This window comes from Oreochromis aureus, linkage group 14, assembly GCF_013358895.1.
Source record: "Oreochromis aureus strain Israel breed Guangdong linkage group 14, ZZ_aureus, whole genome shotgun sequence".
Classification (NCBI taxonomy): domain Eukaryota; kingdom Metazoa; phylum Chordata; class Actinopteri; order Cichliformes; family Cichlidae; genus Oreochromis; species Oreochromis aureus.
Genome location: NC_052955.1, coordinates 17,947,402 through 17,972,915, shown reverse-complemented (window position 1 = coordinate 17,972,915; position 25,514 = coordinate 17,947,402). Strand labels below are relative to the sequence as shown.

At 40.1% G+C, this 25,514-nt stretch overlaps 2 protein-coding genes across 2 annotated transcripts in view; both read right to left on the bottom strand.

The window, feature by feature from the left end:
• LOC120432856 overlaps nucleotides 1-25,514 on the bottom strand; it is a 520,225-nt gene that overhangs the window by 107,588 nt on the left and 387,123 nt on the right. The window lies entirely within an intron of this gene.
• On the bottom strand, nucleotides 3,954-13,089 carry bmp16 (bone morphogenetic protein 16). The gene is made up of 3 exons (XM_031727121.2): nucleotides 12,569-13,089; nucleotides 7,399-7,760; nucleotides 3,954-6,511 (listed from the first exon to the last, which is right to left on the bottom strand). The coding sequence occupies exons 2-3, from the start codon at nucleotides 7,751-7,753 to the stop codon at nucleotides 5,451-5,453; spliced, it is 1,416 nt and encodes a 471-aa protein (XP_031582981.1). The 5' UTR covers nucleotides 7,754-7,760; nucleotides 12,569-13,089; the 3' UTR covers nucleotides 3,954-5,450.

Here is a 25,514-nt window from a genome sequence, read left to right as displayed (position 1 = left end):
GCTATCTGTTTTATGTGTTCCAGACTGAAACCACCAACAGCACCAGCACCACCACCAGCACCAGCAGCAGCAGCAGCAGCAGCACACAACTGGAATATACATCCACATCTGCTATAGTAATTTCAGACACTATGATTTTATTGTATGACACACTATATGTATCTAAATGCAATTTAGTGTACTTAAGGGGTTAGCATGATTGAAAACTGTTTCTGATGTCCAAAAGGGATTTTTTGTGGCCATTAAGGGTCTTTGACCCCAGCAGTATAAAGCAATGCCCTGAATCTCCTCTTGCTGGTATATCACTGTCATCTTGGCTTTTATTTATTACAGCTGTTTGAAAAACCTGCAGCGCAGAATATATGTTGCTGGGACTTCTTGCCAAATCCATAGGCTTTAACAAATCCAGCTGATATTCCTTTAGAAATATATGAAATCAAAAGAGCAAATTTATAGCCATCAGAGTTATCAAATTCCTAAGATTTATTGTCTCACTGTGGCTTATTATTTGTTTACACAGACTAATTTATTCAGGCATTATAATAAAGTTTAAAAATGTAAACTCTTACACCGTCATAGTCATTCAAACTATGCCTTAGACAGATATTCATACAGGTTTCATATGTACAGTGGGTGGGCTGTACAGTTGACTTAGCAGTGGTTTTTGTGGACCAGGTTAGGGAACAGGGGACACCAGGGATTAACCAGGTTTTCTCCATCTGTGTCTCCCCTTGGCTCTGTTGGTGTGAGTGGAAATAAGCCAGTCATCATGAACTCAGCCTGCACTGTAGTAAACCAGGAAGCAATCCCCACGCCTCAATGACATTGCTTATATTTGACAGCTGGTATATGATACTAAAGAGCTCTGATGTGGTCCGAAGTTCAGCTGCAGCACTGATTACTGACACATTTCACATTTACATTTCTAATGACACTGAGTAGGAGTAGTTTTTTCAAAGGTGATGTTTTATATATAATGTTTAATATTTTTTTTTTTGTTCCCTTAAAAATAGAGGATCACATTAAACATTCTCTAAGTATGGATGGGAAGTAAAAAGTGAGTGGTTGATGTGTATCCTGTGTTAGACTTGTAGCCTTTCTGGGCCAGGGTGCACCTCACCTCTAACCCATAGCCAGCAGCCTCCTCCTGCAACCCTGAACTGGATACAAAGATAAGAAAATGGATGGATGTTCCTGATAGGTCATTTTTGATAAGTATCAAAAACTATCAGTGGATTAGGGGCACTTTTATCTACATCTACAGCTACCTTTAACCTCATGTCTTTATACTTCTGTGCAAAATCTGAGTTGAATTGCATGGGGACGTGTGAACATGAAGGGTTGCCTGTCTCGCTGTATTGGTGACCTGGTGACCTGACTGGGGTGTACCCCACATCTCATGCTACGACAGCTAGGATAGCTTCCAGCACCCTCTGTGACTCTTGGATTAATGGTTAAGGAAATGAATAGCTGGATTAGCTATATAACTAATAAGGATTTGAATATAAATAACGATTTTTTTGTGGTGATTTCAAAGACTACAGTCAGTATCTTGATGCATGCTCAATCATCCAGGTAAGTAAATCCCAAAAGGTTGATTCTGTACATCAATGATCAATCATGATCAATTCTCTTTGATGGGCTTTGATTAGTGGCTGTTGATCAATGGTCATGACAGTTTGCCAATTAATGATCAAAGAACTGACCTCACAGCCTGTTGTTCATTTCAGTCATTGTGCAAATGTAGTGTTTATAAGGTTGGTGATACCTGCAGTCAGCTGAGACTGAAGAAGTCACTTGGATTGGATGGAACATTTCTCCCACTGAAAACGCTACGTCCAGATGAACAGAATCGACCTTTTGGGACTATAGTCAGTACGAAAAAATACATCAATCTTTTGAGGAAAATATTTTGACTATATAAGCTATACTATTAAATTATTGCAACATATTTCTCTGGGGCAGACTTTTATATGTGACTCATCGATGAGCACTGAGGATATCATCAAAAGAAAATTGTCGTCTGGTTTTAATAATCTTGAGAGACCAGTGCCCCACATTATGAAATAACATGGGTCATTTCTACCCTCTTCTACTGACCTCTGATCTGTCTGGAATATATTTAAAAGAATCCAGACACCTGCTCATAAGTGTGGCAATGCTGCCCTGTTACTAGGAGTAATCCTCCACTGCTCGAGTCCTCGAGCATTGATTTATGGACTGAAGAAGATGATCCTCTGGTGTGACTGGGTCAAGGCTGCTGCTGCTACCTAGCTTTAAACTGCACACACCTGACAAGATAAGAGTCACCATATCCTGTCTTTATCCTCTACAATTTCACCCTTAGGGATTTGTAATCAGTGCAACTATGATAGAAAGGAAAAGAAAAGGTGTTACCTGGCTTTTGGCCTCACTGCAGAATCATTAACACATAATGAGGACAGTTGAATATGCTGCATTTAAAGCAATCAAATTTTTTTTAATGTTCTTAGTTATTATACAAAAATTTCCAGCTTGTTCTTATGAAGACTTATTTCAGTCCTTTAGTTGTAAGAAACAAATGTACGATTTAACAACGAGTTGGAGTCAAGTACTTGAAGAAGTTTAGGGGTCAGGCTGGAAGGCAGCTTGGGCAGCTGACTGAAAAAAATCAGGTGAGGAAAAAGTGAACTTGATTAATGTGCTGAAGGATCAGAGTGATAAATGAGGCAGCGGGAGGGGTTGTAGGTGAAAGAGTGAGTAAGGGTCATGAAATAAGAGAGGCCAGAGGTTATCGTCCAACCACTGCATGAACGATGACGTGTTACAGCACATGCTGAAATGTACTGGCAGTAACCCAGAGTGCTATTTGGTAGAATGCACATACTCTTTGTGAACATGAGATCATAAAACACATGTGAGGTGCACATCTTTAGCTGCTTATTTTCATGGTCTTATTTATCTCATCTCTCTCCCTTTCTCTCTCTCTCTCTCTCTCTCTCACGCCCACACACACACACACACACACACACACACACACACACACACACACACACACACACACACACACACACACACACACACACACACACACACACACACACACACACCTGTGCACTCCTGACAGGTGTTGAGAGATGAAATATACAGGGGAAATGGGTTTATAGATTTCCAGCTGTACGCTCTGGACAGTTACCACCATTGCACTGCAGCAGGGCTGCTTCACATCCAGTATGCATGTGCAAAATTGGTAAGGTAGTCCTTACCAGAAGTAGTCTTCTTTTTGACGCCTCAACACACTTATTTAATACACATATTGCCATGCCTGCACACATATCTACTTCTAAAGATGTAATGCATACATCGGTAGTGGTATTTGGTAATGGAATGTTTTAAATGCATAGGAAATCTGCACAATCTGAAATCTCATCCTCTTCTCATCTGTGGAGGCAGGCCTGTGAAAGGTAGGATATTAAATCTTAGAGCCTGGATTGCTGTAGGTTATTTCGACAGGAGTAGGCACAGATTTTTATATTTCTGTTATCAAGAAATGATCAAAGAGGAAATACTTATATCAAGGGAATGAAAACATGAAAAGAGATCTAAAAATAAAAGATAAAGGAATCATTTATACATTCAACTAGCTTAATGGGGATGCATTCTTTTAAGGCAGGGTCCTCCAGTTAAAAATGCAAGAATGCTGTTCAGTTAGTCTAAACCCCTCCATTCAGTCTTTACTCATTCCAGCTACCTCCATTGATACATGTGATCAAAAGCATGTGTGTGGTGTTCTTGTTTTCCTGAAACAGTTAGAAGAAATTTCCTCTTTTGTTTAAATTTGAAACCAGTAACAGTGTCATATTTGTTCTCTGTGGGTTTCCTCTTTCTGCTCCAAGTGACTGAAGAAGAATGTGTATATTAAAGATATTTCATGCATTTGGGCTCCAGAAAAGGGAAAAAAAAAAAGTCTCCCAACAGTTGTGCTGTTTGCGCTGTTTATTAGAGGTATATTGTCAAACATTTTACAAGCTCTTGTTTAAATGTTTCCATTTAGAGAGAAGAATGCAACACTGAAACATTTACCAAGCTCAGCAGAGAACACACTTATAGCCCCTGTTTGAAAGGCACTAAAGTCCCTGTTTTAACATCAGTCATCCTTTAAAAAAAAACATCTTGACACATGCAGACACAACTAGCTAAGACACCTGTTGTTACACACGTCAGTAGCTACAATACACAGAGCTTACAATTGGCTTGTTAGTTGAGCTTTTGTAGGCCACACCACTTACGTCTGCTATTGTGTGTTGCACACTGAAAAGTGTTCAATGATAACATGAGAAGTAACACAGACTGTTAATTCAATACACTGAACATTTGCATGGATGTAAAGCTACCTTAAGTCACTTCATTTGGATCGCAGACTTTTAATATGCTGTATGCTCTATTGAGTGCAGGTATCTTAAATATGTTAAAGATTAAATACACCATATTGCAGCTATTTAAATAGATAATGTGTCTTTTAAGTTAGAATCAGGATTCAGTGGATTTATATATAATCACAAGACAACTATCACTGGATTTCCTCAGTCTGCAAAATAAATTTACAAAAAAAAGTCTCTTTTATTTAAATAATAATGTTAATAGTACATTCAAATAATAGCATAATAGTTCCTCAGCATTATTGTTGTGGTTTTTAAATAGCTTGATGAAGGAGTGTTTGTGAAGGGGTGTATTATTTTATTACCTTTCATAAAAACATATGAACCCTTCTTCCCAGTTCAAATACTGCAGAAACAACGCCGTCTCAAAGTCTGGATGCCACACTGGTGCCATCGTCAAATTGCTAATGCTGCCGATCATCAGTAAGTCCATCAGAACAGTAAAGAACTGTGTAAACCCTGCTCTAAAAAAAGCTAAGCACATATGCATGTGCCTGTCAGACCGTCTTTGTCAAAGCTAGATGTGTAGCAAACATGAATATACACTTCTGCTGTAATAGCAACCAGTCGGTTGATGATGTGCACTGTTGCATTGTAGCTAAATGGCAGAAATTAAACGACAGGGCAGTTTGACCATATTTCTGATAACACTTGTTCCTCTCCTGTTTTCTAATTACTTGTTAATTATATATATATATATATATATATATATATATATATATATATATATATATATATATATATATATATATATATATATATATATATATATATATATATATATATATATATATATATATATATATATATATATATATATGTATAAGGGTCTGTCTGTTTCTCTTTCATCCCTTTCCCAATCTCTCACTCATCCTTGGTATGTTGCTACATTTGTCTCTGTCACTCAGTCTAAAATTAGTTGGCTTCTAGAGTCTCTTCTTGCCTTCTCTCATCTGCATTTTCATGCTTCTGTTGCTTCTTTTTTCCCACCGACCACGTGAGTTTGTCACTCGGTCCGAGTTCTCTAGCTCACTACCGACAGCCGCAGCCCTCCACAACCATGTCCTGATAATTTTTCAGCACAACTCGGTCTTGAGAGTCCAGGTAGAGCAGGGCGATGGGACTGAGAGAGGTTGGGACGCAGCAGGCCCGGGGCACTGCTCCATTCACAGAGTTTACCAGAGTTTGCACCATGGCGTGGCTTGAGGAGTTCATATGGTCAGCCAAAGGAAAGCGACACTCACCCAGGCAGAAGAAGGCGTCGTAGCCACTGGGTGCAATGATCCACTTTTCCCAGCCCACGTCATTGAAATCTACGTAAAGTGGATGGCGGCGGCATCTATTGCGGGAAAGGCGTTTCAGTTTTGCAGAACGACCGCCGTTTCTTTTCACCCTGCCACGTTCGCTCCAACTGATTCCTCCTTTGTCATCCGCCCAGCTCGGCACAGTATACCCCATTCTTTTGTCCCTTCCCCAGATTTGGTTTCTATTGAGACCCTTGTTTTTATTCTTGACCCTTGCCTTTGCTCCTTTTCTCCTCTGGCCATTACCAGGGTTTCTTCTACCATGTTTGACTAAAGGCTGTCCACGACCATCATGACTGTAAGTAACCAAGAGGGGTCTCTCTTGGGCCCAGCTGTGATCGTCTTGTCCCACAGATCTGCACACCCTCAGGTGTGCCTCTTTTGATTTCTCCGTCCCCTCACTTGCAGCAGAAGAGAGGTTCTGCTCAGGAAGTGAGGTGGTGTTTTCAGGTCTGACCTCCAGGAGGAATCCTAGGCTGCCAGTCCCAGCATGGGCCTCATGTAGGAGTTCTGCGCTAAGACTAAAAGCCTCCCAGAAACCACTTGTTTTATAACTACGGAGGCCATTGGTGAGTAACCTTGTTTCCAGCAGAGTGGGCTCAGGGTCCTCATGGTGCTCAGAGAGGAATAGGTTTAGTCTGTGGGGTCCAGGACCCAGAGATGCTCCGTCACTGCGACGGAGGCGGAGCTCAGCAGAGAGCACACTCTCATCTTGAGGGATGGAAGAGATATTGAAGGAAATGTGCACTCTGGTATGATCCTCTGCACCAAGACTGTCTCCAAGGGGCTCTGAGTGGAAGAGTGACAAAGCAATATAACAGTTTAGTAAGACTTTATTTGAGCAATAGCAGGAAAATTGTCAGACTGTATAGCGCAGTCAGCAAATAACTTAACATTGTTGTTTTTCAAAGAAACTTAATTTAAAAAAAAAAAAGAAATCTATATCAGATAGATTTTTTTAAGAAATTTGCGTTAAAAGAAGAAGGTAACTTTACCAAACCTATATCACTAAAAGCCTTATAGTTACAGCATGTGGGTTAATTCCTTTATGAATTTTCCTCACAAAAATGCAACATTAACTAATGTCAGCCTCTGTATTATCAAATAATTGTACTGGCAAAAGTTGGGAATTCCTTCAGTGCTGCTACAGGATTACCTGAGCCTTGGGATTAGATTAAATGACTGTGTGTGCTCCTCCTTTGTCATTTTATTAGTTTGGAGCAAACATGTCTGACAGGAATATGCAGTGTTAACTCACTGATGGTTCACTGATAATGAACCATTATCGCAGGTCTTCATTTATTCTAGCTTGTTGTGCTGAAATAAGGGCAATGGGGAGGCAAATGTGCTGGCCAGGATAGGCCCAACAGCAATGTTTCCCTGGTGAACAGGTTAATCCAAGTATGATGAGAAGAGTCCAGAGTTTAGATTTTCTCTTAGTCTAAATCTGATCTCATACATGTTTTGAAAAGAAAAAAGGATCCACTTATCTCATTTTATAGTGTAGTATCTTATTTTGACTGTTAAAAACTGACATACAAAGACTTACAAAGGTGTGTTACTGCTATAAAAGCTAGAATCAGCTCAAACAGATATAATTCATATATCTTGAATTTAGTTTGACATCAAGAGGAATCAGTTGACTGCGTGCCATCTAATTGTGTAAGTAAGCTTACCATTGTGGTGGAAGCTGCGTATAGTGTTGGCCTCCTGGATGTGCTGACTGGGGAAACTAAATGAAGGGTCCTCTACTAGATGGTACTGCTGCTGGTGGAAGTGGTAAAGATCCAGGAGGTACCGTGGCACCGGCACTCCAGGCCTTGGGTCAGGCTGAGACTGCAGCCCCAGTCGGCTCAAAAGGAGACTCTGGATGGTCTGAGCCAGACCGGGATCCCGGAGTGATGGTGACAAAGCGGAAGGTGTGGGGTGCACCCTGCCATGATCGATCTCGCTGGTGTCTCCACCCTGGCGACCAGACGAGGCATGAGGTAGCAGCAGGACCATGAGGAGCAGGAGGTTAGGAGGGAACATGGTGGACCTGGAGGGAGATGCGGAGGTGAGGAGAGGTAATAAGGTAGATAACAGAACAGGAAGAGGAAGTGGAAAAAGAAAGGAACGCATACAAAGTAACCTAAACATCAAAGAAAAAATTTGCGAATTCAGGTCATGCACCACTCTGTCCTTCCTTCTGTGTGTTTTAAATAAGAATTTAAATCATATGACGACATGACACAATATAAAGTATTGCTTGAAATCTGCAAAAGAGATAGCCCCAGAGAGATGCTTCTGGACTCTGTATATTATGCTTATGTCTTCTCCTTCCTGGACACACTAGTTTCTCATCAGTCTTCAGCCTTCATGTGGCATATGTTCAAGAAATTTACCATTCACATGTCCATATGAAGTTGTTTGCTTGCTACTCCTGGTTGTAGAAACAGTGCTACTTTGTTTTTTCTTTGTTAATTTATTGCAGGCTTCTTCCCCTAGAGATCCATTTATCTCACAGGACACCTAAGCAGGAGTAATTAAACAGTCTCTATCTGTAATTTAATCATGCTGCATGTTTGTGTGTGCTCTACTGTAGTAGTGCTGTTGTGTGTGTGTGGATGCTTGTGATGTGTTTGGTATTTACAGAGACCTGATAGAGTGACATGTAAATAGATTTTTTTTCTTCCCTTTTTTTCAAATGACTTGAGAAAATACTTATTCAAGAATTAAGTAGCTTTTTAAAAATATTTTTTATTTGAGGTCTAATCTAATTAACCCCTTAATTATAGGAAGATTAAAGAGATAGCTCAGGCATCAAATAGCAGATTTAAACGCTAAACGCTGAAAATGCTCAGTTTAGTCTGATGTCAGGGTAAATTCTGGTATTTTAATATAAAAAAATAGTGCCACAATAATTGCTCACTGACTGTAAGCCAGCTGAATAATTGGACTTCATGTCTTCTACAGTGATATGATCAAAACAAATGAAAGCTTTTAATGTCGCAGTTTTGAAAAATATGAGCTTCAGGGCAGCATTACTTTAATGCTGCTTTGATGCGAGTAATGCCACTGCAAACCAATCAAAACAAATCTGCATTAAATCACGAATTCAAGGCTGCCGTCATGCGCAGAGGTATCCACCACACAATTATTATTGTGTTGTTTTATTTTGCAAATAAAACGAAAAGAAAACAAATACAAGAAATGGGACATCTCATTAGAGTTTAGATGTGCATGCACTGGCATGCTCTGCTCAGCACACACGTTGTATTCCCTCCGTTGGGTCATCCAGAGTTAGATTCATTTGCACCTGCACAGCCCAGTTGCCTGTAACCTCCCTATTTCTTTCATATTCCTGCCTGCTTCATTCACTTCACTCATACAAATGAGTGAAAAGATTATATTCGCAGTCATTAATTTGACTTGAAACCCACAGATGCTGCAAGAGCACTCTTTTAGCTACACTTGATTTTGTTGGCAGGGCATTCAGTGCTGGAACGTGATCACAGACAGGGGTCACACAAATACTACTGCGACCTGGCCAACACCTTACATCTCTGTAGTATGAGGGTTAAGAAGTGAGTGAATTATTGCAAACCAGCAAGGTAATGGCTAGCTTGACCTGAAAAGGTTGAGCTAAGGTGTTAAAGGGTCAGTGCAAAGGTGCAAAACTTGTTTACCAGGCAGAAAAAAACATCTGCACTGCAAATCAGATGAACTGCTGCACAGTAAAGAAGAACAGAACAATAAACCCCATCTGCATCTAAATTTATGTCTTTTGCAGGACTTTAAGTTTGGCTTTATCTTTTTTCTCGTCCAAGTGCTCACCTATCTCTCGCTCATTCTTGCTTCTATCTCTTTATCTCTCGCCTGTAAGGGACAGAGAATCGATTAGGGCCTCTACAGCGAGATAACAGAGGAGTTTATGACTGAGTAAACACATAATGACGTTGTAATGACAGCTAATCTTACCACGCTGTCAGAAAAAAGGTTAGAAAGAGGTCACAGGTGTGAAGGTGTGTATTTTTATGTATATGTGACTGTGGGTATGTGTACCGTGTGTGGTACGTGGCTCAAAGGGCAAGCCTGGGAAAATAAGCCACCTCTAGCGTGGGATTGTTGCTAGCTGGCCATTAAACACCACACCCAGTGCTGTTTCACCTGAGGCAACGCAGCAGAGGACAATTACAGATTAGGAACTGCTGGACAACCTCTCCCATATATTGTGGAGGCTTGTAAAGCAGATTAAGGACAACAACACCACATCTCTCCTGTACTTTCCTCACCTACAAAACCACCCAGGTGACTCTGAGGTACAAAGGTTAGGTTGTCACACAGAAGGGTGTGTCGCAGCTGCAGCGAGGAAGAGGAACAGGGACAAAAACAGAGAAAGAAGTTTGGGAAAAGTGTCCTACACTGCTTTGTCAGGCTCTTTGTTTCCTCCCTGGGTGTCTGCCTTATGAATGGTTCAATCCACTTTCAAGGGAGGGCAAAGAGGATCCAGACTTAATTTAGATGTTTTATGTGTTATGTGCATCTGAGTGGGTGGCACCCAGATGTCAGCTCATTCAAGTTGGCTAGAAAAACTGACATTTTTATGATTACATTCCCCAGTTCCTTATTTTATCTCTGACTTTTTTATACCTTTCCTCTGGCTTAAACAATGAAACGTTCTGGAAGGATAAATTAGGAGAGCCGTATAATGAATGGGGTCAGGGATAAGACGAAATGAAAGGTATGGAGTTCAGCAGCCGTGTTTGTGTGTCTTTCCCTCTGTGCTCAGCCTATGAGACTTATTATATGTGACCTGACCTCATGAGCAGACAGCTGAGTGACCCTGGCATGCGGCGGACGAGTGTGGCTGCTGGTCTGCCCCGTGTCTTTCTGAACTCACTGATTAAAACCTCTGACCTCTGACATCCGTTTCTCTTTCTGCCCCTCTTTTTATCTGTTTATTTCAAACTCTGCTCCCTTTCCCCTTCCTCCTTCCTCCTTGCATTCCTTGAACTTTGTCCTTCTGTTGTCATACACCACCGTATATAACCCTGTTTTACTTTTCTTTAAGCACAGTCTCCCATGTCCCCTTCAAACCATCTTTTTTTCCTTTATTCTCTTACATCTTTTTTGTTAAAATGTCACTTTTCATGCTTTTCTGCGTCACCTTCCCCTTTCCCTATCAACTTTCTCCCTCTCCATCTCCCCCATTAGTTCTGCTCTTTTTTCCTAGGTCTTAAAATGAATGGTGTTTTTGCGGAAGAGTGCGGCAGACTGTTGCCGGGCCAGGGGGCCGGAGTGTCACCACAGCCGGCTGATTTATCCACTGCCGCTGTCTTCATGTTACGCCTGGTCCCTCAACTTTCCCTTCCTGTTGTTCTTCCCGTGTTTCTTTTCCTAAATTCCTCTTCTCACTCTCCCTGATTTCTCTCCCCCCCTTCCAAGCTCTCATTTTTCTGTGCTGCCGTCCCATTCTTTCAGAACATGATACGTGCAGCGCACATGCCACAGGGTTCATTTTCAGGCTCTGAGCTAACTCATTTTCTTGAAACTGTGCCATGTCGGATAGCCTCATGAGTCCAGATATGATGTGCTGTGTGCATATACACACCTGGGATCACTTCTGAGGATACATCTGTACTGGCTAACACTTTTTTCCCCCCATTAAAATGTATAAAGTGCGCGTGCAGTCACTATAATTAAATGTGAGGTTAAGCCTGTACCATACTCCCCATACCTAACTGATCATTAATGGTTGACTCTGGGCTGTGGAGTTAATATATAATGGGGGTGGGGTGAAAAATGTCCAAAACAGTTGCAGTTGTGGCTCTGCTTTCTGAGGCGTAACAGATGAAATCATTAGAACAATATTCCAGGTAGGCTGCTGTAGAGTTTTATTGGAGTCTATTAGAACAGCACTCTAATTCATCCCAGCTGGACTGATTAGTTGGTTAATGACCCAGGCGTCCATTTCTGCTCTACACATACAGAACATACACGCACTTGGATACAAATGTGTCCAAGCACAGAGCACTACAGAGTTTAAACACAGGCTAACAGCCAGGCAGAGTGAGCGCAACACGGAGAAAAACTTGCCAATATATGTAACAGTGAAGGGTTGTAAAAATGTGAGACAACTTTGATATAGATTTAGAGTTAGCTCGCAAACACACTGTTTCCACAGCTTAACTGTAAATTGCTTTTTCTGGCTGGTCACATCTACACGCACATGCCTACGCGCACTGTTTTTTTGGCTTAAGTCTCAATTGTGAGGTAGAACAGAGCATCGGTAGTTCGGCATGTATTCACAGCTTGTCTCTTTCATCCTCACGCGGCTCTGTTCCTCAGCCCGGGATGCTGCACAGAGATCTCACAACTGCATTGTGGTTAACAGGAGGCCCTACTGAGGCACAACACTGTAACAGCATCAGTGGAAATACTGACATATCTAACCCATGACTGCTGAACGCTCAGAGACTGCCCTCGTTGTGTGTCTGACAGCTAAACCGATGTGAAATACAGAACAAAAACACACCTCTGCTTTTCACATTAAAGCTGCTGAGCATTAACACTGAGGGCCAATTCATACTTCGCATGTTGCACAGTGGTGGCGAGTTACGTTATGCTCTTTGAACCAATAATGGGCACATTATTCTTGGACAAGTTGCTTACCTGACAAGAGGTAGATTGAGCAATACAGTGGGCCAGCAGTGTATTCATATGCACGAGTGTGTGCGAGTGTGTTTTTCCCAGCGGAGACTAATGGTTTCAGCAGTGCAGTTCCTGTGGCCTGTGGTTTGACAGACAGATCTGTGCATGTGTGTGTGAGAGACAGAGACATAGGGACAGGGATGTAGTACTCACGTCCAGGTGTAGTGGGATGTATGCAGAGTCCATGGTTTATCCTTGAGCTCCAGTGTTACGATCCCTCGGCTCTCGCTCCCGCTCCTTTGGACAGAATGGACAAAGTGGACTGTTTACCTCTGTCTCTTTACCTCTCTCAGAGAAGCCAGTGCATGTCTCTCCTATGTCTCCTATGCAAATGTACTGTAGGTAAAGTCGCTTGCTCCATGCTTCTCTTCCTCTCTACTCCCTCACTCAGCTCCTCATCCTGTTGTCAGTGTCAGATAAGCAAACTCTTAAAAAACATCCACTAGCTTCCCCTCTGCCTGCCTGACCTCTGCTAGTAGGCAACTCCCTTTTCTCTGTCGCCTGCACTTCCACCCTTAGTTGTGTAAGACAGACTGGTACCGCTGCTAGAAGTTGCAAGAAGACAATAAATGTCTGTCTGTCTGTCTGTCTGTCTGTACTGTATCACAGGCAACAACTCCTTCTTGTTCCTAAACCTTACTATGTCTCTCTCCTTTCCTCTCCACTCTGTTCCTCCCTTTTGTATCTCCTCCCCCTTCCCTCTCTCTCTTTTCTTGCTCACATACATACACCCACACTCTCTCTCTCTCTCTCTCTCTCTCTCTCTCTCTCTCTCTCTCACACACACGCACACACACTTTTTCCTTCTAGTGTCCAGCTGGTAAACTCAGTTTAACTCTAAATGACTTTCCTGACCACTCAGATTCTCTCAAATAGTGATGTCACTAAGACCGGCGCTAGTACATTTACAGGCTGTTATCTCTCTCTCTCATACACACACAGAAACACGCACACACACACACACACACACACACACACACACGCACAACCACATGAGGATGAAAACTTAGAGATATGATAATGTGCACGCCATCAGAGTAAATAACATCAAAAGAAACATACACAATTAAATGCACAAAACACACACAAATAAATAAATAAAACATGTACAAGAGGGACTTTAAAGTCAGCACACAAATGCAGACTAACTGTTTTCCTCCTTTACCAAACTCACCTGCGGCGTTTCGTTGGCAACATTTTAATTTTTCCGCCAACATGCTCGCAGACAGTCTCTCCATCATTATAAATACGAGGCCTCATTACTCTGAATGAGAGCGAACGGATTCAGTTAGAAGACAAAAAGCTATGAATGGATGACTCATAAGAGCTTTCATGAAGTCACCAGAGCTGAGTGCTGTGATTGGATGAAAGTAAACATTGAGGCGGAAAAAAAAGAAAAAGAAAGAGGCTGCACTTCTACACTACGCAAGGTGCATTCGTCCTTCCAGCACAGAGCGGGTGGCGGGTTGAATTTGTATTCATGGGGTGGACCCATGAGAAAACGTCTCTTTAGGATGCACCGTCTCACATATTAGATCTCATCTGGAGAATCACTTGCCCACGTTCCTGTGCTCCTCCTCTCTGTACCCTCCACTTGCTCTTCTAGTCCATTCTCGTACAAACCCCCCCCCCCCCAAAAAAGACTCATTCACAGAGCTCATTCATCCCAAGGCTGAGTGACTGTCTCTGTTACACTGTTGCTTTTCTCTTGCAATACACACTGCTGGGGTCGGAGCATTCAGTCAAAGTTTTTTGAGGTTCGGGATGGTTTGCAGTGAAAGAATCTATGACCTGTGAAAGAAGAGATTACATAATGTGAGAGATATATTTATGTCCTGTTTGGTGCTTCTCACTACCTCTATGCTCCTTTTAGAAGCTGGAATGAAAACATTTGTACAAGCAGATCTTCCGTGGTTAAGTTCTTCTAACTCAGCATGACCTCTGACCTCCTTGAGGAGTGGTTTAATTGGTTTGATTGTGGATACAAAGGAACTTTTTGGCCTTTGCCACCTCCAAACAAATGTCAACTTCACTATCAGTCAGTGTGTAATTTCTTAGATGGACACAATTTCCTTGTCACTTGGTTCTTGGGTCTGTTGTAGTAAAAAGATATTTGAGGGCACACTGGCTCGGATCCGTGTTCACCTTATTGCCCTTTCACCATATCACGCAGAAAAGGAAATGTCTCTTTTTACATGAAAAAAAGCTACAGCTGGGAAAGGTTACCGTAACGCATTAACATCGTAACACAGAAAAACAGGTAAGCTATAACCGTTCACCATGAGGATAGTAAACAATGATTGTGGTGTGGATTAGAAGACAGGATATTTAACATTAATATGGTTTAGAGGTGTTGGTTAGAAATATTTAAAATTTTAAACAATGCTCAGCTAGGTTTTCTCTTCCACTTCCACTAGCTAACTAGCTACATAACTAATGGACAGCTGCACTCAAAAGCCTGGCTCTAGGCTCAAAATCAGTTGTTATTTTTAAATAATTTGTTGAGATTGTTAAGAATTTTTAGTTTAAAACATTAAAAAATGAACAAATTATAATTGCATCATGCATAAACATCTAATAATTGTGCTGCATATATTGATGAAGACGATGTTAGCATGTTAGCCACTTAGCTTCAGCTGTTCCCTGAATGCAATTCAAGACTGTATTTTCTATATAAAATTTATCAAAAGAAGAGACTAATACTGATCAAAAGCAACTGCCTATAACATGACTGACATTTTGGCATTCATGGCTATATTCAATATATTGAATATTAACGACAATAAGAGCTCCAGTAACCACTGGACAGATTCAAGGTGTTAAGGTGTTACCTCCTTATGGCATTCCTTAGTCAACTGTAGTTCTGTATATATATATTATATTTCTTCTCTCTTGAATAGTTTGGGTCATTCCTACTATTCGGTGCCATTTCAGTGTGATCACTCTTCATCAAAAAATACAAAATTTTGAATTATTTTAACATTTCATCTAAAAGAGGGATTTTCAACCTATAAGAAAAATGTATTGGTCCAGCTAAGGATATTATATTATAATATTTTTTAAAATCAAAGTCTTTACCCATGACGTGCCAAAGGTCCACCCTGTTACAGGACATTCAAATTTCTATTAATAACTGTTTTGAATACACAGTTATAGTAATATTTACATTTTCTAAAAGCTACAATGTCCCTTTTTAAAATCTGCAAGGAAATTTCAAATTTCAAAGCATAGCAATAACAGGGGTGACGGTAACAGGGGGGAGATTTTATGCTAAACTTAGCCATTACTACTAGTATGATGAACAACAAGCTAGTACATGGTGACCACTAAGAACCATTTTTAACATGTTTATTAGCCATATTATAAAAATTACAAAAAAAAAATTGTTTCCACTATTAATAAGCGTAACAGGTTGGACGTGTTATGCTTTGCCACATTACAAAATCTTGCTAAAACATTGAAAAAAGGGTTGATTAAAGAGTGGTACTTACTCGTCTTCTTCTTGAAAGTTTTCCCTCCAAAATATGTTACATCCGGGAGTGTCATGTGACTAAAAGAATAATCAGGTGATGTGTTCTATGGAATTCTTATCAGAGTAACAGGGGTGACAGTTGATTCAGGGACACAACATTTTTTAAAGATTTTAAGTATTAAACATGCATTAATAATAAAAAAAGAACATTTGATGAGGAACATTAGAAATAAGCCAATCCAGAAATGATGAAAAATCTAGATTTTTTTTTTTTTTTTAAGTTATATTTGTAACTGAAGTCGAGCAAGCATGACTGGGGACATAGTACTTTAGTGACTTGTGCTAAAATAAAAGTAATTTACTTTTAATGTATTTATCCTGTGTATATATCAATGTGTTCTATGGTAGAGGGGGGTTAAACATACAAGAAAATGGTTTAGAAATAAGCATTAGACAAGTTTTACACTAAATATACCATATTATGTCATTAGGACTCAAATGGCACCGAATAGTAAGAATGACCCGTTTATGTTCCATCTATTCATTCCTGTTCTCTCCACTCTGCTGTTGTAACAACTTACCTTATCTTATCTTAGCTTATCTTATCTTATCTTATCTTATCCCCTGGTCGCTGGCATCAGGTGAAATGTGTTTATTGGCACATCATTTATATTTTGTTGGTCCGAGAAACCACAAAGTCCTCTTGATCAATCTGTTATCCTCTTGTATGCTATTCTATTTCACCCCACCTAAATCCTTATCTGCTATTCCAGTTACTTTGCCTGTTGGTACTGATTGGTAAGCCAGTCTAATATTAAAACTGATGACCTACCTTACAAAGAGCTGTTGTTTTTACTTAATTCAAGGTAAAATATGACAGTTATATCCTAATACTTATAACTCTTAAGTGCTATGTCTTGAAAAGTCTTCTTTTTTGGTGTACTTAGGAAGACTCTTAATCTGGTACTTGAGATTAATAAAACATGTTGTAGTTGCGGCATATTGTCCCAGAGATCAAACTCAGAAGAAAAACAGAAAGAAAACATAAAGCACAGATTCACAGACCCTTAAATGCACCACTAGGGAGAGTCTCTTAAACCTTTCTGACCCACAGATGGGCCTCTCATTGCAGACTCTATAATTCAGGACAGGTTAAATTTAGGAGGAATGTGTATAAATGATGGAAAGGAAATCAAGAATATCACCCATTAAAGAAAATACCACAGCAGTGAGTGTTCACTTCATCTGTGGTAGGTGTCATTTAGCTCAAGCGAATCAAGAATGTAAACAGGATCTTCTGTATATGGGACACTTTAAGACAGAAAGGTAGCTTTAAAGACAATTTTTCAACATTAAAGTAATAGTTAGCCACAGCTCTGGCTTCACTGAGTGCCTTCCTGAAATGAGCGGTAATCCCAGCCTCCAGCTTTCCCATCCTCTGGAAAAGCTGTTGGCTGCCTGTCCCGCTGACTTCCGACGGGGGTGGAGAGAAACTTTTAAAGTAATACCTCACCGCCCTCTTAACAAGCCATCCATCCGTCCCTCATCCCAGTGTTCCCACCTCCATACTGCTCCATCCCTCCATGGACACAGAGTTTGAGGCCTCATCAGGAGAGGAGGGGGGGAAGCGGGTATCTGAATTACTTCCCTGTTCAGCCCCCCTTCTCTTCTTCTCTTTTCTTTCAGCAAATTGTCCGACATAATAACTTGTTGATTGGCATGATCATCGCTCCTTGGGTGGAAAGGAGAGCCTGGATAGAAAAGTTAACTTGGCGTCATAGTAATAGTAGCAAAAGCTGTAGACACACACATTTGTTTGTTTATTTGTGTGTGATTTTTCCATCCATTCATACAGTCTCTTTTGCTTATGCTTATCGAGGATGCTGGAACCTGTTGCAGCTACTATAGGGCGAGAGGTGGAGTACACCCTGAGAGAGACAGACAATCATTCACACCTATGGGCAATTTAGAATCACCAATTAACCTAAGCCCACTGCATGTCTTTGGACTGTGGGAGGAAGCCGGAGTACTTGGAGAGAAACCAAGCAGACACGGGGAGAACATGCAAACTCCACACAGAAAGGCCCCGGCCAGGTGGTGGAGGCAAACTCAGGACCTTATTCCTGTGAGGAAACAGTGCTAACCACCATGCCACTGTATGTGGGGTTTTTTTTTTGTTTGTTTTTTGCATAGTAAATACTTCCCAGTTGATAACATGGGAATTTATGAGTCCTGTTATCCCATCAATAAAAGTCACAACAATCCACATTATCTGCTCAGCTAAACATCTGCTTGTTGTATTTTTAAGGAAACTGACTGTTGATTTTCACATTTTTTCACAACTGGATTAGTTTTCACTTTTAATTGTTAATTTAATTGCTTAATTGTTGAGTTGACCATATAAAATTGTTAATTTTACATATTAAAATGAACAATTATTAATGTACACAGCTTTTATGATGTTATTGCTGCTGTAACTTCATGTAGTCAGGATGATATTATTACATTAAACACCCTCAACGTCTTGTTGTTGTCATAAAACTTGAAATCTGAGCTCAGACGTTTTTGTTGAAATGAGAAAATCTGTTTTATATGAAACAATTTAAACATGATCAAAGTTTCAGTTAAATATGTTGTGAACTTGAATCACAACATAATGAGGCGTGTATTCAAATGCATGACTCACTGGCAGAAGGAAGAATAAAAGCATATGTAGTTTATTGGATTATTGAACCAAATAATGATTGGGTGACAAAAGTCCAAATAGAAATGAGCAGGTGGGAAGCATAAAGCCAAGCAGAAACTTAAATTAAATTTCCCATACAGTGGAGGAAATAATTATTTTGTCCTCTGCTGAATTTGTTTGCTCACTTACAAGGAAACAGTCTTTAATTTTTATGGTACTTTCATTTTAATGGAGAGAGACAAGATATTAATCATTATATAAAAGTATAAAAACTGATTTTCATGTCATTGATTGAAACAAATAACAAAAAACAAAAACAAACTATTTGATCCCCTACAACCCACCCAGTCAGTCAATTATAGATCCTCCAGATCTCAAGTCATTATGTGTATAAAGCACACCCACCCACAGAATCAGTGTCTTCCATTTAAACCTCTCCAGCACCATGTGTAAGACCAAAGAGCCATCAGAGGATGTCAGTTGTAGACTTGCACAAGTCTGGAATCGACTGCACGACCATCAGCAAAAAGCTTGGTGAGAAGGTGACAGCTGTTGGTTATTTAGACATGGATGAAATATAAAATCACTATCAGTTGCCCTCAGTCTGAAGCTCCAAATCTTGCCTCATGGAAGTTAACTTAAATACAGAAATACAGTGGAAATGCAGTAAGTCCTTCCAAAAGTCCCCAGTTCCTGGGAAAAGCTCCTTCGCTGAAATGCAGGTAATGCCATCTACTAGCTATCTACTCTACTGATAGTCATTATTTTTTCATCAATACTGGGCCAAATCTCCTTGTATAATGTAAAAACGATTGCTTTGGTTAAAATGCTTAAGAGACCCATGCTGGTCTTTCTCTTCAGCATCAAACGGACAAATGAAGTAACCTAAATGTTGTTAGTTGCATGGAAAAGCAAATTTATCAAGAAATCTACTAGAGAATGTGGTTTACTTGTATGGGATTGTGAGTTTTAGGAAATAGGTTTGAATAAAGGATTAGAAAAGTAATGCAGATTTACAGCTGTGGGAACAAGCCTTTTATTCTGGGCTTTGTTTAAAGCTTTGGACCTTGCACATGTTGATAAAACATATTAATCTACTTTAGCTGAAATTAATAAAACCATTTCTATCGGGGACAGCAGAACACATTTTCTGCAGCTGGGACATGTTGGAAAGTCACACATTCCTCTGAGTAATCAATCCAAGCTATTAAATCCCCCCAATATAAACCTGTGTGAAAAGGAAAATCACTTTATTTTGAACCATGGAAACAGTTTAAAGGAACGAGTCTGACAGTTTACGGTATTGTACGTAAATGTTTTGTTGTGGTGCAGATGATGTGGAAAGCAGTTATAAAACTAAGCTGTTGTAAAAGTGAAAGCGGTGAAGTGACACTGACAAACATCAAATTAATGTGAATTGGTGTTTATAGAAATTATGCAACAAACTCAGCTTTATTACTTAGTCATCTGGAGACTTTTTCCAAAATCCTTTGAAGAGCGGTGCTTTGAACAGAGTGAGGTATTAGGAAAAAAAATATTCTTTTGGGAGATTTTATTTTAAATAACCTTTTTGACTTTTAAAACTATGCCGTTGAGTTTACATGGCTTTCTGTACTTAAATTTCAGACACAAACACACATTACAATACTGAAATAGCCACTGCACTATTGTGTCACCCTACAGAGTTTTCCTACGTTTCTTAAAGCTTCCTTACTTCCAAAACACCAAAAATATGGAAGCTAAAAGTCGATGCAGATTGGTGAGTATCTCAACTTGAAACTGCTTTGCATGATGAAATAAAGTTGTCTGACCAAACATAAATTTAGTCGCAATGCTTACTGTGATTTAGCAGTGATAATAATGATAATGATCATCATAAAGGACAACAGCTGGGTTCCTCTGAAGATTGGAAAATCAGCTTGGATATCATCTCAAATGTATCTTCCTCGGTATATATGGGAATAAACAACTTCTTAAGAAGTTTTCTGCCATGTTGTGTTTGTCATGAACAGAAACCAGTTTTCAGACACCGAATGCTTCCAAACACTACTGCTTCTGTGTTGGACAGATCCAATGGACAACAAAACACAGGCCTTTGGGCCCAAGGTGTGAGATGAGCTGGTCGTATCCTAGAAATAGGATATCTGCATCTGTCATAATTGATCCTTCCCACTCAAACCAGTGCTTGAGATTCCACTGGATGCACTCGGAAATATCTTAGAAGTGGATATCTACTATTTTAAGCTAAAAGAACATGTCTAGTCTATTTCTGATGAAAGCCATGCCCCCAGCACAGAGCAGGAGATGAGGAGGATGGGGAGTAAGGCACAGAAACAGCAGGGAATTTTCAAAATAAAAGACCCAATGTCTTTAGAGTAGAGTAAACGTTACTGCTTCTGTATCCAGTTTCCAGAGTTACATCTGCCACAAGATATACAAAAAAGCCAAAATAGCGCATAGAAGAGCTGTATGATGAAACACAGTGAGACACAGGATGGCTTCGAATAGAAAAGAAAGGACCAAAATGTGATATAAGCTAAAACAAAGATGTGCAAAAATTGCCAATAAGTTGAATGCTGAATATCAACCCCAAGGTGACGAGTGTTTCACTTGCACCGTCAAACATTGCAGTTTGTCATGAGACAGGTGTATAAAAGGTATAAACAGGTATGGCATGTAAACCTGTTCGAACTTCAGCAATAAGTGTACAAACTCGACAACACGATTAGAAGTGTTTAGATTGATAGTTTGATGCATCCAGTAAATCTTTAAGCACACTTCAGTATTTTTAGATGCAGAGTGTGTTTTAGAGGGGAATGACAAAAAAAAACAAAAAAAAAAACAGGATGATTTGTGAGTACTGCATGCTGGAAAGGACAAATGGATGTCAGAAAAAGAAGTGACGAGAAAGAGCATGGGGGACGGGGATGAGATTTCATTACCAGCTCATATGAAGGAATCCACTCAGCTGAAATGAGCACACATCCTGCCCAAATGTACACAGTCGCACACTGAGAGACTATACACAGACACTGTCGCAAAAACAGAGTCTGACTCTTTTCATTCACCAGTAAAGAATTCCAGTGTGCGATAAGATTTCATTCTTTTGTTCTGAGCTCAGTGTTTTTAGTTAGACAGTGGGCCAGACGTGTGCGTGTGTGTGTGTGCGTGCGTGCGTGGGTGTGTGTGTGTGTGTGTGTGTGTGTGTGTGTGTGTGTGTGTGTGTGTGTGTGTGTGTGTGTGTGTGTGTGTGTGCGCACACCTTGTGTCATGTCTCCTGCCCACACTGAGTCAGTCAGACATACTCAGACTTCACCAGTAAAGACAACAGTGTTGCTAAAGGGGAAATCTGGACTTCACTCATTGTAAATCCAAGATTAAAAGCTGACTCAAAGATTCTGTAAAGTTGGTTTAGGAGATTAGGGTGGCAGACAGCAGCAGTGGAGGAAGGTCTTAAATACTCATAATACTCATGTACAACATATTGTTTCTGGAACAATACCTGCAACTGAGAACCTGAGAGCCGGTCAGTTTTGCTTTTTATGCATTTTCACTATTACTGTGTACAGTACAATATATATTTTTATTTAGGCAGTATATTTTAATACTATAAATGTGTTTCTAACTAAAGGTCTCATCTGCTACAGATTTACAAAGTGAATTTTGCTCTATTAACTTTGTACATCCCTGAAATCATATATATTATAACAGCATTCATCCATCTGCAACAGACTGGTGACCCATTTAGGGTCCCACCTTTCAACATATGGCAGCTGTGATACACTACAGCTCATTTGTGACAATGAAATGAAAAATCAGAGCAAAATCCATCCATCCATCCATATATCTATCCATCCATCCATGTATCATGATGAAGAGCTTCGAGAGGCTTGTCATGAGGCACATTAAGACCCGGCTGCCACCCACACTGGACCCACTGCAGTTCGCCTATTAACTGGTCAACAGATGACGCCATCGCCACCACCCTACATCTTTTTCTCACCCACCTGGACAATAAAGACAGATATGTACGAATGCTGTTCATAGACTTCAGTTCAGCATTGAACACAATCATTCCTCAGCACCTGATTGGAAAAGTGAGCCTGCTGGGCCTGAACACCTCCCTCTGCAACTGGATCCTGGGCTTTCTAACGGAGAGACTTCAGACAGTCCGGATTGGTAACAGCATCTCCAACACCACCACACTGACCACTGGAGCCCCTCAGGGCTTTGTTCTCGGCCCACTGCTGTTCACGCTGCTGACTCACGACTGTGCAGCAATGCACAGTTCGAACCATATTATCAAGTTCACTGATGACACAACTGTGGTGGGTCTCATCAGCAAGAACAACGAGTCAGCATGCAGAGAGGAAGTTCAACAGCTAATAGACTGGTGTAGAGTCAACAACCTGTCTCTAAACGTGGACAAAACAAAAGATATAACTGTTGACTTCAGGAGAGCAGGAGCGATCACTGTCCACTTCCTACATCAGTGGTTCTGTCTTGTGTTGCACTGTTGCTGTTTTGGGTTTTTTGCAATTTCTGCACACTTGCACTTTATGTAGTCCTGTATTGATTGTCTGTTTTATGCTATATATAGCACCATGGTCTTGGAGGAGCATTGTCTTGCTTCGCTGTGTACTGTACTATTGCACATGGTTGAAATTTCAATAAAGCCACTTGACTTGACTTGAGACCTCTGACTCCCTAGCCACTTCACCCCCTGCTCTTCTGGTGTTGGCTTTGGTGCTGTAGCACAACAACCAACTGAAGAAATAATATTCTTACTGTGAACATGTGATCGTGTCATTGTGAGTAGGACTGTGTATCTTGATTATCTTTTGATAAAGAAGTATTTTAGCTCATTAGTTGGCTTCTTGGACATTTTACAATTCCAACTTTTATAAATAAAGTTATTAAAGTTCATTTTGACTTGTTGGGCTAGTCTCCTTGTAACTTTCTTTACCTTCCATTAACTTTAGCCAATAAAAATCTTAATACCAAATTTTAAATTATTCTTTCCTTCCATTGACCCACCTTACTGGACTATAAAACATAGTCTATGATAGAAAAAAAGTAGCTACAACCCATACTGTTATTACAGTAAACTCTCCCTATTTTGGGGAATTATATTGTGTGTATAGTGTGTAAAGTGTATATTTGCAATTAGGATATCCTAAAGATAATTTATGTCAGGTCTGCTGAATATGCAAAAATGTCAAATTTGTCTACAGGGATATCTACATCTAAGCATAGGTTAAGTTTCCAGTAAGAAAGTAAATGTGAAATAAATTATAATTAATAGTTAATTACATTGTCTTTCCAAGAAAAATATTAGTAGGAAATTATTTGCAATTTGTGGGCTCTTAAAAATAAAACTTTACCAGGTTGTGGATTGAAACAGATACATCATAACAAGGGCATATCAGTAAATCAGAGACATAAAATGAGAACAAACTTGAGTGATCCATTTGATTCCTCTGAAATGGAAACAGGAAGTCTGGTGGCCACACTCCTCCTCCACAGAACATTCAAACCAAGGTTAATGTAGAGGCAAAGATGGATTTAGTGTGTGTGTGTGTGTGTGTGTGTGTGTGTGTGTGTGTGTGTGTGTGTAAGAGAGAGCAATGGAGAGAAAGAGAAGGAGAGAGAGACAGTCAAGCAATCCTATGAGCTAGTATGCATTCATTATCTTGCTCAAGGGCAAACACCAACCTACTTACTCCACAAACGACCACTATTGCTGCACGAATTCATTCACATAGACACACAGACACACACACACAGACACACACAGACACACACACACACACACACACACACACACACACACACATACATTGAGAGAAAGCGAGAGAAAGACAGACTAGATCCCTTATAAACTAACTTTCTTGCCGACTGATAAAGAGCTCCTTGTTTATCTAAGGTCAATTACATCACATTTAGTTTCATATTTCATTCTGTGGTTAGTTTTTACAGTTCCAAGAGGAAGATTTACAATAAAAAGTTTTAACTATATTATGGAGTAGACTTTATTACAGCTGCTGTTTGCATGCCTTTATATGACAGTTGGATTTTTTCTAGATGGCTAATCAGACTCTGGTATCCGAGATAAGGTGGTGGCATAATTGTCCTTAACATAAAGTGTAAATCTAATGACCTGTGTGTCTGTTTCAAATAAAATTGCTGTTTAAATAATAACAAATATTTTTTTTTGTTTGTCAAACAAGAGTAAAGTATTTTCAGTACTCATCAAAATTGGGGTGCCAAAAATCTTAATCTACGTTATTTAAGGTCAGTCATATATTGATCTGAGTTGCAGCAAGACACTATTAAAAACTGTTAATTTAAAAGATAAGCAGTTGTGAGGACAGCATGTTTGCGGATGTTTCAGTTTCTACAGCTGTATATATGGCCTTGCTCGTTGTAGAAAGCAGATAAGCACACGCACAGCTCATGTCTGTTTGGTTGTTGCATGCTGCTGCTTAATTACAGATACAGTATATTACAGGTTTGTATATACATACGTGTGTGTGTGGTCAGTAATAACAGGAAGCTGGTCCTCCATGTTGACACAAAGCTGCCCGGGTGATTGGCCTTTTAAAATAAATAAACAAACACACACGAGTGACCCACTCAAACCACAAGCTGCAGAGTTCTCCACGAGACTAAAAATATGAAATGACGGGCGCTCCACGCCGTCAAACCCAAACAGGAACACCTGCAGCTCACCCCTCAGCCCGGCCTCGTTGCCGGGACGACCAGCTACACTGCGTAAAAACAGTTTATAGTAGGATAAGGAGGGGTGGGAGAGATTTTACAGATGCCAGAGGATTCAGGTGAAGATGACTGGAACACAGTTTGTAGAATTACAGCAAAGTTTGAATAAAGTCAAGGAGAGTGAAGAATGAGGAGACAGTCATAGTGTTGGGAGAGAGGTA